Consider the following 13974-nt stretch of genomic DNA (forward strand, 5'->3'; position numbering starts at 1 on the left):
CAGACATAGCTCTGTATATGAATTTGAGAGTGGTTACATTTCTCCAGGCCCATGCATCCCTCAGCTTTTTACCAAAACAGAGACTGGGTGTTCCATGTGTTATTGTTTCAATGAAGGACTCTAGCTTTAAAATGATAAAGTCAATCTCAATGTGACTTGGATTTAAAAGGATTAGTACCTAGACTGGTGCCAGAAACATGACGGAAGGAAACTCTTTCCCCATGTTTAAATTAATGACATGCTCTTTCAACTTTAGTAATACATGTAAGAAGAATCAACCAGACAGAAACAGAGAGGAAAAAACAACAAATGAAGTCATAGCACATTTGTTAGTTAATGATCGTGATGCACTAGTCCCATAAATCCCAAACCTAGGCAACAGCAGCATTAGGTCTGAGGAGGATGTCGGATTCTCTTGGACAATTCCGGGGAGGATCCGCTTCAGACAGACAACTCTTTATTTATTTCACCTTTATTTAACCAGGTAGGTTAGTTGAGAACAAGTTCTCATTTGCAACTGCGACCTGGCCAAGATAAAGCATAGCAATTCGACACATACAACAACACAGTTACACATGGAATAAACAAAACATACAGTCAATAATACAGTAGAAAAAAGAAAACAAAGTCTATATACAGTGAGTGCAAATCAGGTAAGATAAGGGAGTTAAGGCAATAAATAGGCCATGGTGGAGAAGTAATTACAATATAGCATTTAAACACTGGAATGGTAGATGTGCAGAAGATGAATGTGCAAGTAGAGATATTGGGGTACAAAGGAGCAAAATAAATAAATACAGTATGGGGATGAGGTAGATAGATGGGCTGTTTACAAATGGGCTATGTGCAGGTGCAGTGAGGAGAGGCAGCCAAAGGAGGAATTGGCTTTGGGGTGATCAGTGAGATATACCTGTTGGAGCGCGTGCTACAAGTGGGTGCTGCTATGGTGATCAGTGAGCTGAGATAAGGTGGGGCTTTACCTAGCAGAGACTTGTAGATAACCTGTAGCCAGTGGGTTTGGCGACGAGTATGAACCGAGGGCCAACCAATGAGAGCGTACAGGTCGCAGTGGTGGGTAGTATATGGGGCTTTGGTGACAAAACGGATGGCACTGTGATAGACTGCATCCAATTTTTTGAGTAGACTGTTGGATGCTATTTTATAGATGAAGTCGAGGATTGGTAGGATGGTCAGTTATACGAGGGTATGTTTGGCAGCATGAGTGAAGGATGCTTTGTTGCGAAATAGGAAGCCAATTCTAGATTTAATTTTGGATTGGAGATGCTTCATGTGAGTCTGGAAGGAGAGTTTACAGTCTAACCAGACACCTAGGTATTTGTAGTTGTCCACATATTCAGAGCCGTCCAGAGTAGTGATGCTGGACGGGCGGGCCGGTGCGGGCAATGATCGATCGCATGTATTTAGTTTTACTTTCATTTAAGAGCAATTGGAGGCCACGGAAGGAGAGTTGTATGGCATTGAAGCTCGTCTGGAGGTTAATTAACACAGTGTCCAAAGAGGGGCCAGAAGTATACAGAATGGTGTCGTCTGCGTAGAGGTGGATCAGAGACTCACCAGCAGCAAGAGCGACATCATTGATGTATACAGAGAAGAGAGTCGGCCTGAGAATTAAACCCTGTGGCACCCCCATAGAGACTGCCAGAGGTCCGGACAACAGGCCCTCCGATGTGACACACTGAACTCTATCAGAGAAGTAGTTGGTGAACCAGGCAAGGCAATCATTTGAGAAACCAAGGCTGTCGAGTCTTCCAATAAGAATGTGGTGATTGACAGTCGAAAGCCTTGGCCAGGTCGATGAATATGGCTGCACAGTAATGTCTCTTATCAATGGCGGTTATGATATCGTTTAGGACCTTGAGCGTGGCTGAGGTGCACCCATGACCAGCTCTGAATCCAGATTGCATAGTGGAGAAGGTACAGTGGGATTCGAAATGGTCGGTAATCTGTTTGTTAACTTGGCTTTCGAAGACCTTAGAAAGACAGGGTAGGATAGATATAGGTCTGTGGCAGTTTGGGTCTAGAGTGTCAACACCTTTTTACTCTACCAGGACATCATAATTTGAAACCAAAGTTTGCAGGCAAAACAGTGGTTTTAGTGAAGGTAGATGATGCAAACTAAACACTTACGAAAGGCATTCATTAAAAATAACCTCTGCATTCTCCATTACCTAGCTAGGTACTACTTTGTGTATTGCGGGTATGTTTACACTAGGAAAATAAGAAGATGTGACGTCATCGGTGACACGCGACCCTTTTCCGACACCTTCTCTCTGTCCCAACTGATGCAGGAACTTCTACAGACATGTATGCAGGAACATTGGTACATTGTAATCAGTCTGTCGACAGAGATTAGTGACGCACAAACTAGGCCTATTTAAAACATCGCCATCTCCTGGCAGCATTTACCTGCCAGATTCAGATGCCTGAAAACCCCGTTGGAAAGAACTGCTTGGAAACCCCATTTGATTTTTGCCCAAAGTTTTTTTTTAACTACCTAAAAACTGAACATAATTTATTATGTTTTAATTAGTTCGTTTGGGAGTCAAAGATAATAGTTTCACTAAGGTTCACATTTTTCAAATTGGTTTCTTAAATTAATATAGTTTTTTCATGATTAGTTTTTAGTTTATTTTCAGTTTTAGTTTACTATAATAACCTTCCAACATTGGTAACCATGTTCTGGGTATGTTCTGTTTGACATAAAGGGAGTGTTCTAACACTAACGCCAAAACATGCTAAATAGGTTCTTATGATGTTTTTGCTGACATACGTAGAATGTTCTCCTAACTTAGGAAAACTGGACACTCAAACGTCAGGGGAACATTACTGGTAACATAAAAACGGTCTATCTAGAATTGTTAACTGGTTATTCACAGTCAAATGCTCTTTGCAGTGACTAAACATAAATTTAACACTGGCATGTAAGAAACAAATCTAGCGACCAACCCTTGTAAATTGCTTGATCCACTCACAAAAGGGCTGTGAATCAATAATTTGATTATTGCTAACTGGAAAATTTAAACAACAAAAAACACTGGGCACAGATGTCAGTTCAATGTCTAGATTTGATTTACATTTGTTTGAGTTGTCAACTAACGTGAATTCAACAAAAAGATGTCACCCCGTCATTGGATTTAGCTTAAAAGTTGGGTGCAGAAAATACAAAATTCCCGTACTTTGATGACGAGATAACATCACATAGATTTTTTGTTGTTGAAATTATGTGGAAACAACGTTGATTCAACCAGTTTTTGCACAGTGGGAAGTGTTATTGTTGGCAAGCTCATGTTTTTTCTGCTGGACAACCTCAAGCGAACCAATTCACATCCGGCTTACTGTGTGTCATTTGGTGCTATAAATGTTTTGACTATGTAGGGTTATGTGATATTTGGCGAGACCTCTTCTATGATATGCTACTCTAAATATTTCGATATCCGATACAATCGTTTTGCTCTGTTAATGACTAAATCATTCCAGACTGTGCAATTTTTGTGCTTATTTACAATATCATAGTCACACTAACCAGGCTTCCATCCAAACTTTTCATGAGAGTAAAGTACATGTCGGGAAAAAAAAGCACATTTGTCATAAACGTTCCAAATGTCGACAAAACAAAATACGCTTGACAAGGTGGGCACTTTTTGTGTCAGTAAAATGGAGGTGGAAACGCCTTTATGCGCAAACCCCTTGGGCTGTGTTGTGGCGGAGATCTTTGTGGGCTTTACTCGGCCTTGTCTCAGGATGGTAAGTTGGTGGTTGAAGATATCCCTATAGTGGTGTGGGGGCTGTGCTTTGGCAAAGTGGGTGGGGTTACATCCTTCCTGTTTGGCCCTGTCCGGGGGTGTCATCGGATGGGGCCACAGTGTCTCCTGACCCCTCCTGTCTCAGACTCCAGTATTTATGCTGCAGGGTCAGTTTGTTATATCTGGAGTACTTCTCCTGTCTAATCTGGTGTCCTGTGTGAATTTATGTATGCTCTCTCTAATTCTCTCTTTCTTTCTTTCTCTCTCTCGGAGGACCTGATCCCTAGGATCATGCCTCAGGACTACCTGGCATGATGACTCCTTGCTGTCCCCAGTCCACCTGGCCGTGCTGCTGCTCCAATTTCAACTGTTCTGCCTGCAGCTATGGAATCCTGACCTGTTTACCGGACGTGCTACCTGTCCCAGACCTGCTGTTTTCAACTCTCTAGTGGTAGAGATACTCTTAAAGATCGCTATGAAAAGCCAACTGACATTTACTCCTGAGGTGCGGACTTGCTGCACCCTCGACAACTACTGTGATTATTATTATTTGACCATGCTGGTCATTTATGAACATTTGAACATCTTGGCCATGTTCTGTTATAATCTCCACCCGGCACAGCCAGAAGAGGACTGGCCACCCCTCATAGCCTGGTTCCGCTCTTGGTTTCTTCCTAGGTTTTTGCCTTTCTAGGGAGTTTTTCCTAGCAACCATGCTTCTACACCTGCATTGCTTGCTGTTTGGGGTTTTAGGTTGGGTTTCTGTACAGCACTTTGAGATATCAGCTGATGTACAAAGGGCTATATAAATACATTTGATTTGATTAATAACCATCAAATCAAAGTAAACTTGAAGTCACGCAATTCTATTTTGTGGTCCTCCCACTAGGACTCTGGAAAGCATAGGCTACAGTTTATTAGGCCACAGATCAAATAAATGATGATGAACTTCACAGGGTGGTGAAAGTCCATAGTGATGAGCTTGATTGTGCCTTTCCAATAAAAATGGGGTCTTATTCTGGTGACATGATGAGCGATACTTGGCTGCCAATTGACAAATAAAAATAATCTTGCTATTTTGTCCATAATAATCGAATTATGTATGTACTGTAGCCTAGCCACACTGTATCTGCAAGCTGTTGGTTAGAGAGCACGTGCCAAGACCAGAGTAGGCACATTTGCTAAATAGCGCAAAATTCTAAACCATCAGTAGAGTTGAACATGCTATGGAAACCCATTTAACTAGTTGTTGTTTTTTCGGTACATGGGAATTTAACCGCAAAAGTTTATGTGCACTATGTCATCACACACAGCATTTTATCCACAAGCCAATTTGATGGAAACACCTCTGGTGGGAAAATGCACATATTGTTTTTAGCAGATTTTAGAATATTGGCATGAAAATATGTTGGCAACTGGATGGATAACCTAGCTATTCTCATTAAATAATCATTTTTATTTTGGCTTAGTTTATAAATGTATACTTAATGTTTAACATGTTGATACAGTCTAACTGAAAAAAACTGTACGGTTTATTTGTAAAGTTCAAATAGAGTCTTGCACAGTCTTACCGGTATATCGTCTTACACTTCATGATACATCTTCAATGTCAAATATCGCAATATTCGATTTAATCATAAAAATCAGCCCAACCCCAGACTAATGTCACCTAATAGCCTATACATTAGATACTTCCTTCCTTGTTTTAAGGTGAGTATTGATAAAGTGGGACACTTTATGAAAATGTGCTTTCTGGAACACCTTACAGAATCATCCCATTGTCTCAACCCCCAACATGATACCATTCCAAATAGCTTAAAAACTCTACTAGAAAGTCTATGGATGACTCTTCTTCAAACAAATTGTCCTGAGACCACATTTATTGTCGATACTGGCAAATTGGGACACCTTGATTGTCAAAGTGGGACACTTTATTCTTTATTGTAAAGAAGTATGAGTTAGAGATTTCAATATTTTAATGATAAATTATTCATACGCATTCTTTAGATATTTTTGTGGAACATTAAGAATTATAATTTATTGTTATTATTATTACACTATTATTCATATTATTATCATCATCATCATACTTGATTATAATTATATGAAGTAGCCTATATGTAATTGTGAATCCTATAAATAACAAACTTCATCTAGGCCTATCAGCTCAACATTCTCAACAGTATACTCTAGTGGAAATTTTGTAGAATGAAACCAGAAAGACCTCACCCCTCAACAATTTCAATTCGTTTTATTGTCACCAGAGTCAAATACAGCAAAATAATAGTTTTTTTGTCATCATATAGTTATGAATATAGCTAGCTAGGATTTTTTATGTTGTTGAGGTAATATCTTTCTAAGTAAAATGCAGCTATGCTAGCTGATAACAGATTTGAGGAAAATTAAATCCAACATTTCATCTGATTTAGAAAATTTAGAGGATTTCTGTTAAGAAAACATGTATTTCATAATCCCCCAAAATATTTTATTGCATTAAAATGGCCTAGAGGAGTGTCCCAGTTTGACAGTAGTTAAATTGGCATACTGGGACACTGCCAAAATGTCTATATTCTAAAAAGATGAGAGAAGTAAATCAAATTAAATAGTATTGGTCACATACACATGGTTAGCAGATGTTATTGCTAGTGTAGCGAAATGCTTGTGAGTAAAAAGCACATCCCATTACAAAATATGTTTTACTGAGACACTGAATATCCTTTCCTAGGTCTAGATAACCATAACATTTTACCTCAGAACCCTATGTAATTTTACTTACCATTATGTCTCTAGTATAGAGACACGTGTCATTCCATGGGATGCCACGCCCACAACGATGACGTCTCTCCCATTGAACCCATTAGTTATCCTGACATACTTCCTCACTAACACACAGGCATTGATTGTTGGTTATGTTATTGTACACATTTAAAGATATCCATTACAAAGCTTGAGTGTTTCACTTTACCATTATTCACCCTACATTTTATTCCACTGTTAGAGTTTAACTAACTCACCTGTCAACGCTGATCACGCACAGGGTCATGATGGAGGCTGTGCAGCACATTACATCCATACCAATGAAGATGTTGCAAAACACCTCCCCAAAAAGCCACTTGCCTCCAGTTAGGTCGGTCACTATAACAAACGGCATTACAACTATTGCCACGGAGAGATCTGCCACGGCCAGAGACACAAGAAGATAGTTTGATGGCTGTCTTAGTTTTTTCACCACGCAAACCGCTATGACAACCAATGTGTTTCCCATCACAGTGACCGCTGTGATGATAGCCAACATCACTCCGATAATTATCTTCTCTCCACTGCCGAAATCAAGTAGTGTCTCCCCGCACGTATCGTTCCACATGACTGTAGGATCAGCGGTGACGTTGTAGACAAGCTCCAGAGTGCCATTGATAACTTCGGAAACATCCTCTCTCTTATTGAAAGTGTGATCGACGTCCGAAGTATTGAACATTACGACAACGTAATCCCGGCGGTGATCCAAGGGACACCTCGCCAGTGTAGGCTACTCCAGTTAAGCGCATACTTGATTAGTTTGTCTCTGGTCTTGGATCCAGTACCTATTTTCTTATATAAAAAGACAGCCAGTACTGAGAAACATAAGCCCGCTCATCAAATCCATGCACAGTCAGAGCTTTCACCTGCCCAAAATAGTGATTCGCACCTCTCCAAATATAAGAGGCGAAAAACAATAATGCATTCTATGGACAGCACCGCGTTTTCTTCAGAGAAAAATCCCTAAAACGTCACAAATCACTTGAAATGTTAAGCAATTCTTAAAAAGTTGTTTGAACGACGCGCTTGTTTCCCTGTGTGGTTTGTTTCGTTTCGCTGACAGATGTGAATTTCCTCACGAGTGGTTTAGCTCCGTCTGCGAACGCTCACACCAGAAAATGAGTTCACAAAAACAGGCTACGACGCAAGTTAATTGAATAGTATCAAAAAGGTGATTTCTCGTGTACTAAAAGCTATACGGCGATTATGGGGGGGTGGTGGGTGGTCAGGAGTGACAACAGGATTTAAACAATTAAGGAAACGGATCATTCTTCACATATTTACATAATCGGAACTCTAAATTAAGGACAGACAGTATAGTATACTGGTTCAAATTGAGGACATTGCTGTATTAGCCTAATACTATCCTCAATTTAGATTCATGGGCTATAAATGCCCAAAATTCTTAATTTCACATTATTAAACATAAACCAGGTAAAGTGACTGCTTTCTGTTATTTGTAATCACATTTTCTTTGAGATGTTTTACTTGGTATAGTAAATAAAGGGTAATCATTGGTGGGTCCTGAACCAGTGGTCCATGGAGAAATAAAGCAAGTCCATTACTGCCTGTGCCGTAAACACCAGACCTCTTGGCAGAGTCTGGTCATAGTATGATTGATTACATGGACGCTACAAAAACAAATATGTGTAATACTTTTTCGTTGTGTTGGTTTTGAAGTGTCAAGTACAGGGTTAACTGTACTTAATGATAAACCAAACAAATAGTTGACATCTTGCTTCCTATTCAATACATGGGAAAGTACCTGATTTTCCCATGCATATGCTCTGTGGACTGTGACCTTGCAGATCAGATAGGAAACAGTCCTTCTGGTGTCTTCCATGCCACCTCTGGGCCTGGCAGAGGGCAACTGTCTATAAATAAACGGAGGAGGAACATTCGGTCAAAACCACTGGAGTTGAAAACACGTTATTTTCAACATTGGAAAAATGCTGGGGGAGACAGACAGCATGGATAGGACATAAGGGATAGAGAGCTTCCTAGGCTGCTCACAACATCATCCAGGGAACAGCTGTGGTATGTTAACCACTCTGGGCCTTGGGAAGGCCAGCTCCTTCCCACATAGCACCACTGCCTGGGCTGTCTGTCTCTCCCCCGGATGTGATCACCAGCGCAGCCTAGGGCTTCGCTTGTCATTACCCACTGCTGGGCCTGATGGGCATGCCGGTAATAATGATTGTCGCATTAGATTACCGCCAGTGTCCAGTGACGCCAGTGCTTGGCCAGCCCTACTGTCATTGAAATTGCTCCACTTACAACGAGGCACATTATCACTGGAATGGACGCCAAGGAGACAGTGGTAGACATTGTTACACAGGAAAACCCGGAGGACCCAAGTGCAGAGAGCTTATGCAAAACAACCTGTCAGCATCCAGTCCGCACCTCAATCAGCCTCATGTAATGGAGAAGAGGGTAGAAGCAGAGGTGATTAATTGGGATAACAGCTGCTCTGGCAGACTGGAGGAACACTTCTGCTGTGCAAGAGCGAAAGTTTATGCAGTGAGTGACAACTGAAACTAACTGTAGATAGTAGCTGCTGATTGGGGTCACTTCCAGTCACTTCGGCTTTGTGAGATAGTCAGACTGCAAAACGAGTTCAAGAAAATCTTGATAACTAACCCTGTATGAGATTTACAAGTGTAGCACATCCTCTCCCCTCTTTGTGGGCAACCAGTCAGCCCAGCAATCTCTGTGCTCTCTGTGGCTCCAGGGAAGGAATCAATTCCCTAAAACTCTGCCTGTGATAGTAGAGTAGAGTGAATTATTTTGTCATCTGATGTGACTAAATTGGGAAAAATGGGGATAGGAGTCAATCTGCCCAAGTCCAAACTGCTGCGACTGACAGTGTAAAAATAGGTATAATTGTCCTGGTCAATCAAACACAGAGCTCCATTCTCTGCTGTCTTCTCTTTTAACAGCAGATATACTACAAATATAACAAATGTGGACACCTCTTCAAATTAGTTGATTCAGCTGTTTAAGCCACACACATTGCTGACAGGTGTATAAAATCGAGCACAAAGCCATGCAATCTGCAAACATTGGCAGTAGAATGGCCTTACGGAAGCGCTCAGTGACTTTCAACGTGGCCTAGTCATAAGATGCCACTTAACAAGTCAGTTCGTCAAATTTCTGCCATACTAGAGCTGCCCCGGTTAAATGTTAAGTGCTCTTATTTTGACTTGGAAATGTCTAGGAGCAACAACGGCTCAGTCACGAAGTGGTAGGCCACACAAGCTCACAGAACGGGACAACCGAGTGCTGAAGCACGTAGTGCGTAAAAATCATCTGTCCTCGGGTGCAACACTCACTACTGAGTTCCAAACTGCCTCTCGAAGCAATGTCAGCACAAGAACTGTTCATCGGGAGCTTTATGAAATGAGTTTCCATGGCCAAGCAGCCACGCACAAGCCTAATAACACCATGCACAATGCCAAGTGTCTGCTGGAGTGGTGTAAAGCTAGCCGCCATTGGACTATTGGACTCTGGAGCAGTGAAAGATAGTTCCCTGGAGTGATGAATCACGCTTCGTTCTCTGGCAGTCCGATGGACAAATCTGGGTTAGGCAGATGCCAGGAGAATGCTACATGCCCCAATGCATCGTGCCAACTGTAAAGTTTGGTGGAGGAGGTATAATGGTATAGGGCTGTTTTTAATGGTTCGTGTTAGGCCCCTTAGTTCCAGAGAAGGGAAATCTTAATGCTTCATCATACAATGACATTCTAGATGATTCTGTGCTTCCAACTTTGTGGTGTAGGGTGTGGGTCCCAAAGACCCTCCTCATTATTGATTAAGGGGACCTTAAGATTCATATGTTTTGCTGCAGGCTTTATGATAAGATACTGTTGCTATGTTTCTAAAAACTATGCCACTATACGTTGCATAAGCTATCTATATTAGTCTTTGTGGTTAAGCCCTGGCTGTTGCGAAAGTGTGCTTGCAGACTAGGTCTGAGTCAGACCGAAAATAGATAGAGAAGTAACCACTGTCTGGTTTTGGCATTTTGATCTTGTGTGACAGTAGACCATGCTAATACATTCAGAGAAGCTACTGTACTAGGTTGTCTTATAAGGTAACCTCAGCTTATTGATACATACATGCATTGACGTAGGTGATCATACCACTAGGTATCATACCACGAGTGTATAAAATCAGCTGTGCCCTTAGGTGGGGTGCAGAACCTACTCGGAAACATGCGTGGTATGTTCCCGTTGTCAACTTCTGTCTGCAATTGCATTAATAAATGAATGATGGATTTACTTAAATATATTTTCTGACTGCCTATTTCACCAATAAGCCAATGATTGACAAGGGACAAGGAACCTACCCAGACAGTGGCAACAGTTTGGAGAAAGTCCTTTCCTGTTTCAGCATGACAGTGCCCTCATACACAAAACTAGGTCCATACAGAAAGGGTTTGTTGAGATCGGTGTGGAAGAACTTGACAGGCCTGCAGAGAGCACTGACCTCAACCCCATCTAACACCTTTGAGATTATTGGAACGCAAGCCAGGCCTAATCGCCCAACCTCCCTAATGCTGTTGTGGCTGAATGGAAGCAAGTCTACACTGCAATGTTCCAACTAGAGATCGACTGATTCATCGGAATGGCCGATTAATCAGGGCCAATTTCAAGTTTTCATACCAATCTGTAATCTGCATTTTTGGACACCGATCATGGCCGATTACACTGCACTCCACGAGGAGACTGCGTGGCAAGCTGACTACCTGTTATGAGAGTGCAGCAAGGAGCCAAGGTACAGTAAGGTGCTAGCTAGCATTAAACGTATCTTATAAAAAACAATCAATCTTAACATAATCACTAGTTAACTACACATGGTTGATGACATTACTAGTTTATCTAGCTTGTCGTGCGTTGCATATAATTGATGCGGTGCCTGTTAATTTATCATTGAATCACAGCCTACTTCGCATTCGTGAAAAAGCACTGTCGTTGCACCAATGTGTACCTAACCATAAACATCAACGCCTTTCTTAAAATCAATATACAAGTATATATTTTTAAACCTGCATATTTAGTTAATATTGAATTTCTTTTAACTAGGGAAATTGTGTCACTTATCTTACGTTCTGTGCAACAGAGTCAGGGTATATGCAGCAGTTTGGGCCGCCTGGCTCATTGCAAACTAATTTGCCAGAATTTTACGTAATTATGACATAACATTGAAGGTTGTGCAATGTAACAGCAATATTTCGACTTATGAATGCCACCCGTTAGATAAAATACGGAACGGTTCCGTATTTCACTGAAATAATAAACGTTTTGTTTTCGAAATGATAGTTTCCGGATTTGACCATATTAATGACATAAGGCTCATATTTCCGTGTGTTATTATATTATAATTAAGTCTACGATTTGATAGAGCCGTCTGACTGAGCAGTGGTAGGCAGCAGAAGGCTCGTAAGCATTCCTTCAAACAGCACTTTACTGCGTTTGCCAGCAGCTCTTTGCAATGCTTTAAGCATTGCGCTGTTTATGACTTCAAGTCTATCAACTCCCGAGATTAGACTGGCAATACTAAAGTACTTATTAGAACATCCAATAGTCAAAGGCATATGAAATACAAATGGTATAGAGAGAAATAGTCCAATAATAACTACAACCTAAAACTTCTTACCTGGGATATTGAAGGCTCATGTTAAAAGGAGCCACCAGCTTTCATATGTTCTCATGTTCTGAGCAAGGAACTTAAGCGTTAGCTTTTTTACATGGCACATATTGCACTTTTACCTTCTTCTCCAACACTTTGTTTTTGCATTATTTAAACCAAATTGAACATGTTTCATTATTTGAGTCTAAATAGATTTTATTGATGTATTATATTAAGTTAAAATAAAAGTGTTCATTCAGTATGGTTGTAATTGTCATTATTACAAATATATATATACATTTCGGAAGATTAATCGGTATCGGCTTTTTGGGGTCCTCCAATAATCGGTATCGGTGCTGAAAAATCATAATCGGTTGATCTCTAGTTCCAACATCTAGTGGAAAGCCTTCCCAGAAGAGTGGAGGCTGTTATAGCAGAGAAGGGGGACCAACTCCATATAATTGCCCATGATTTTCAAATGAGAATATCTAGTAGCAGGTGTCCACATACAGTTGAAGCCAAATATATATTAATGCGTTAACAAGAAATTTGTGAAGTGGTTGAAAAATGAGTTTTACTGACTCCAACCTAAGTGTCTGTAAACTTCTGAATTCAACAGTACTTTTGGTCATGAAGTGTAGTACATTCTATGGGACAGTTTGTGATAATGCAGGCTTATTCTAGGAGAGATGAAGATAAACATTGTTTATCTCGTTTGGTTGGTGGTAAATTGCTGTGACCTTAATCCCGACATTATCTGGTCGAGGACTCGGTTCTGAGACATTAAATAATCAAAAGATTATGATGATTACTAATGCCAATAATCAGAGAAATTATAAAAGTTATATTCAGAGTTTGGCAGCTGTGCGACAGCCTCATCCTTTGAAGGTAGTAATTAACTGGACTAATGTCCAATAAACCAGTTGACATAACGAGGACTATAGCTAGGTTTCCATCCAATTGGCAACAGATTTACATGCGAATATTCTAAAATCCACATTTTCCCACCAGAGATGTTCCCATCTCATTTCCTTCTAGCAGATAAAAGGCTGTGTCTGATGATGTAGTGCACATAAAAATACATTTGTAGAATAGCATTATAAAGCTGCACATTTTTCACTATGCCCCATGGCAAAATGTGTTGAAATGCAAGACGTCAGTTGTTACTCAAGGGGTAATCGTACAGATTCCCATCTTTCAATGAAAAACTCAATTGAATTAGATAAATTAGGGGAATTTCAACTGTTGCCAAATAATGACATTAACATATATTGCTAAGAATGTGAGAGTAGTGTGACTCCTCTAGTGGATAACGAACACAGGCCACCAGCACCAATGACCAACTTGTTATCCTGACCAACTTGCCCTCCAAATACACCACTGCTGTTTTCAATCAGGATCTCAGCGATCACTGCCTCATTGCCTGCATCCGCAATGGGCCCGCTCAAACGACCACCCCTCGTCACTGTCAAACGCTCCCTAAAACACTTCTGCGAGCAGGCCTTTCTAATCGACCTGGCCCGGGTATCCTGGAAGGATATTGACCTCATCCCATCAGTCGAGGATGCCTGGTCGTTCTTTAACAGTAATTTCCTCACCATCTTAAATAAGCATGCCCCTTTCAAAAAATGTAGAACTAAGAACAGATATAGGACTAGTTAACTGTAAGGTTGCAAGATCCTGGAGCTGATAAGGTGAAAATCTGTCATTCTGCCCCTGAACAAGGCAGTTAACCCACCTTTCCTAGGCCGTCATTGAAAATAAGAATGTGTTCATAACTGAC

The 13974-nt window shown here is 40.8% G+C and overlaps 1 protein-coding gene across 1 annotated transcript in view; it reads right to left on the minus strand.

Moving 5' to 3' along the window:
- The window catches only part of htr7c (5-hydroxytryptamine (serotonin) receptor 7c), a 78189-nt gene extending 70539 nt beyond the window's left edge, over positions 1–7650 (minus strand). The window contains exon 1 of the mRNA XM_020488795.2: positions 6779–7650. Within this exon, the coding sequence (XP_020344384.1) occupies positions 6779–7239 (461 nt within the window). The 5' untranslated portion in view covers positions 7240–7650. The remainder of the gene's footprint in view (positions 1–6778) is intronic.
- Between the last annotated feature and the right edge of the window lie 6324 nt (positions 7651–13974).

This window comes from Oncorhynchus kisutch, linkage group LG8, assembly GCF_002021735.2.
Source record: "Oncorhynchus kisutch isolate 150728-3 linkage group LG8, Okis_V2, whole genome shotgun sequence".
NCBI classification, from domain to species: domain Eukaryota; kingdom Metazoa; phylum Chordata; class Actinopteri; order Salmoniformes; family Salmonidae; genus Oncorhynchus; species Oncorhynchus kisutch.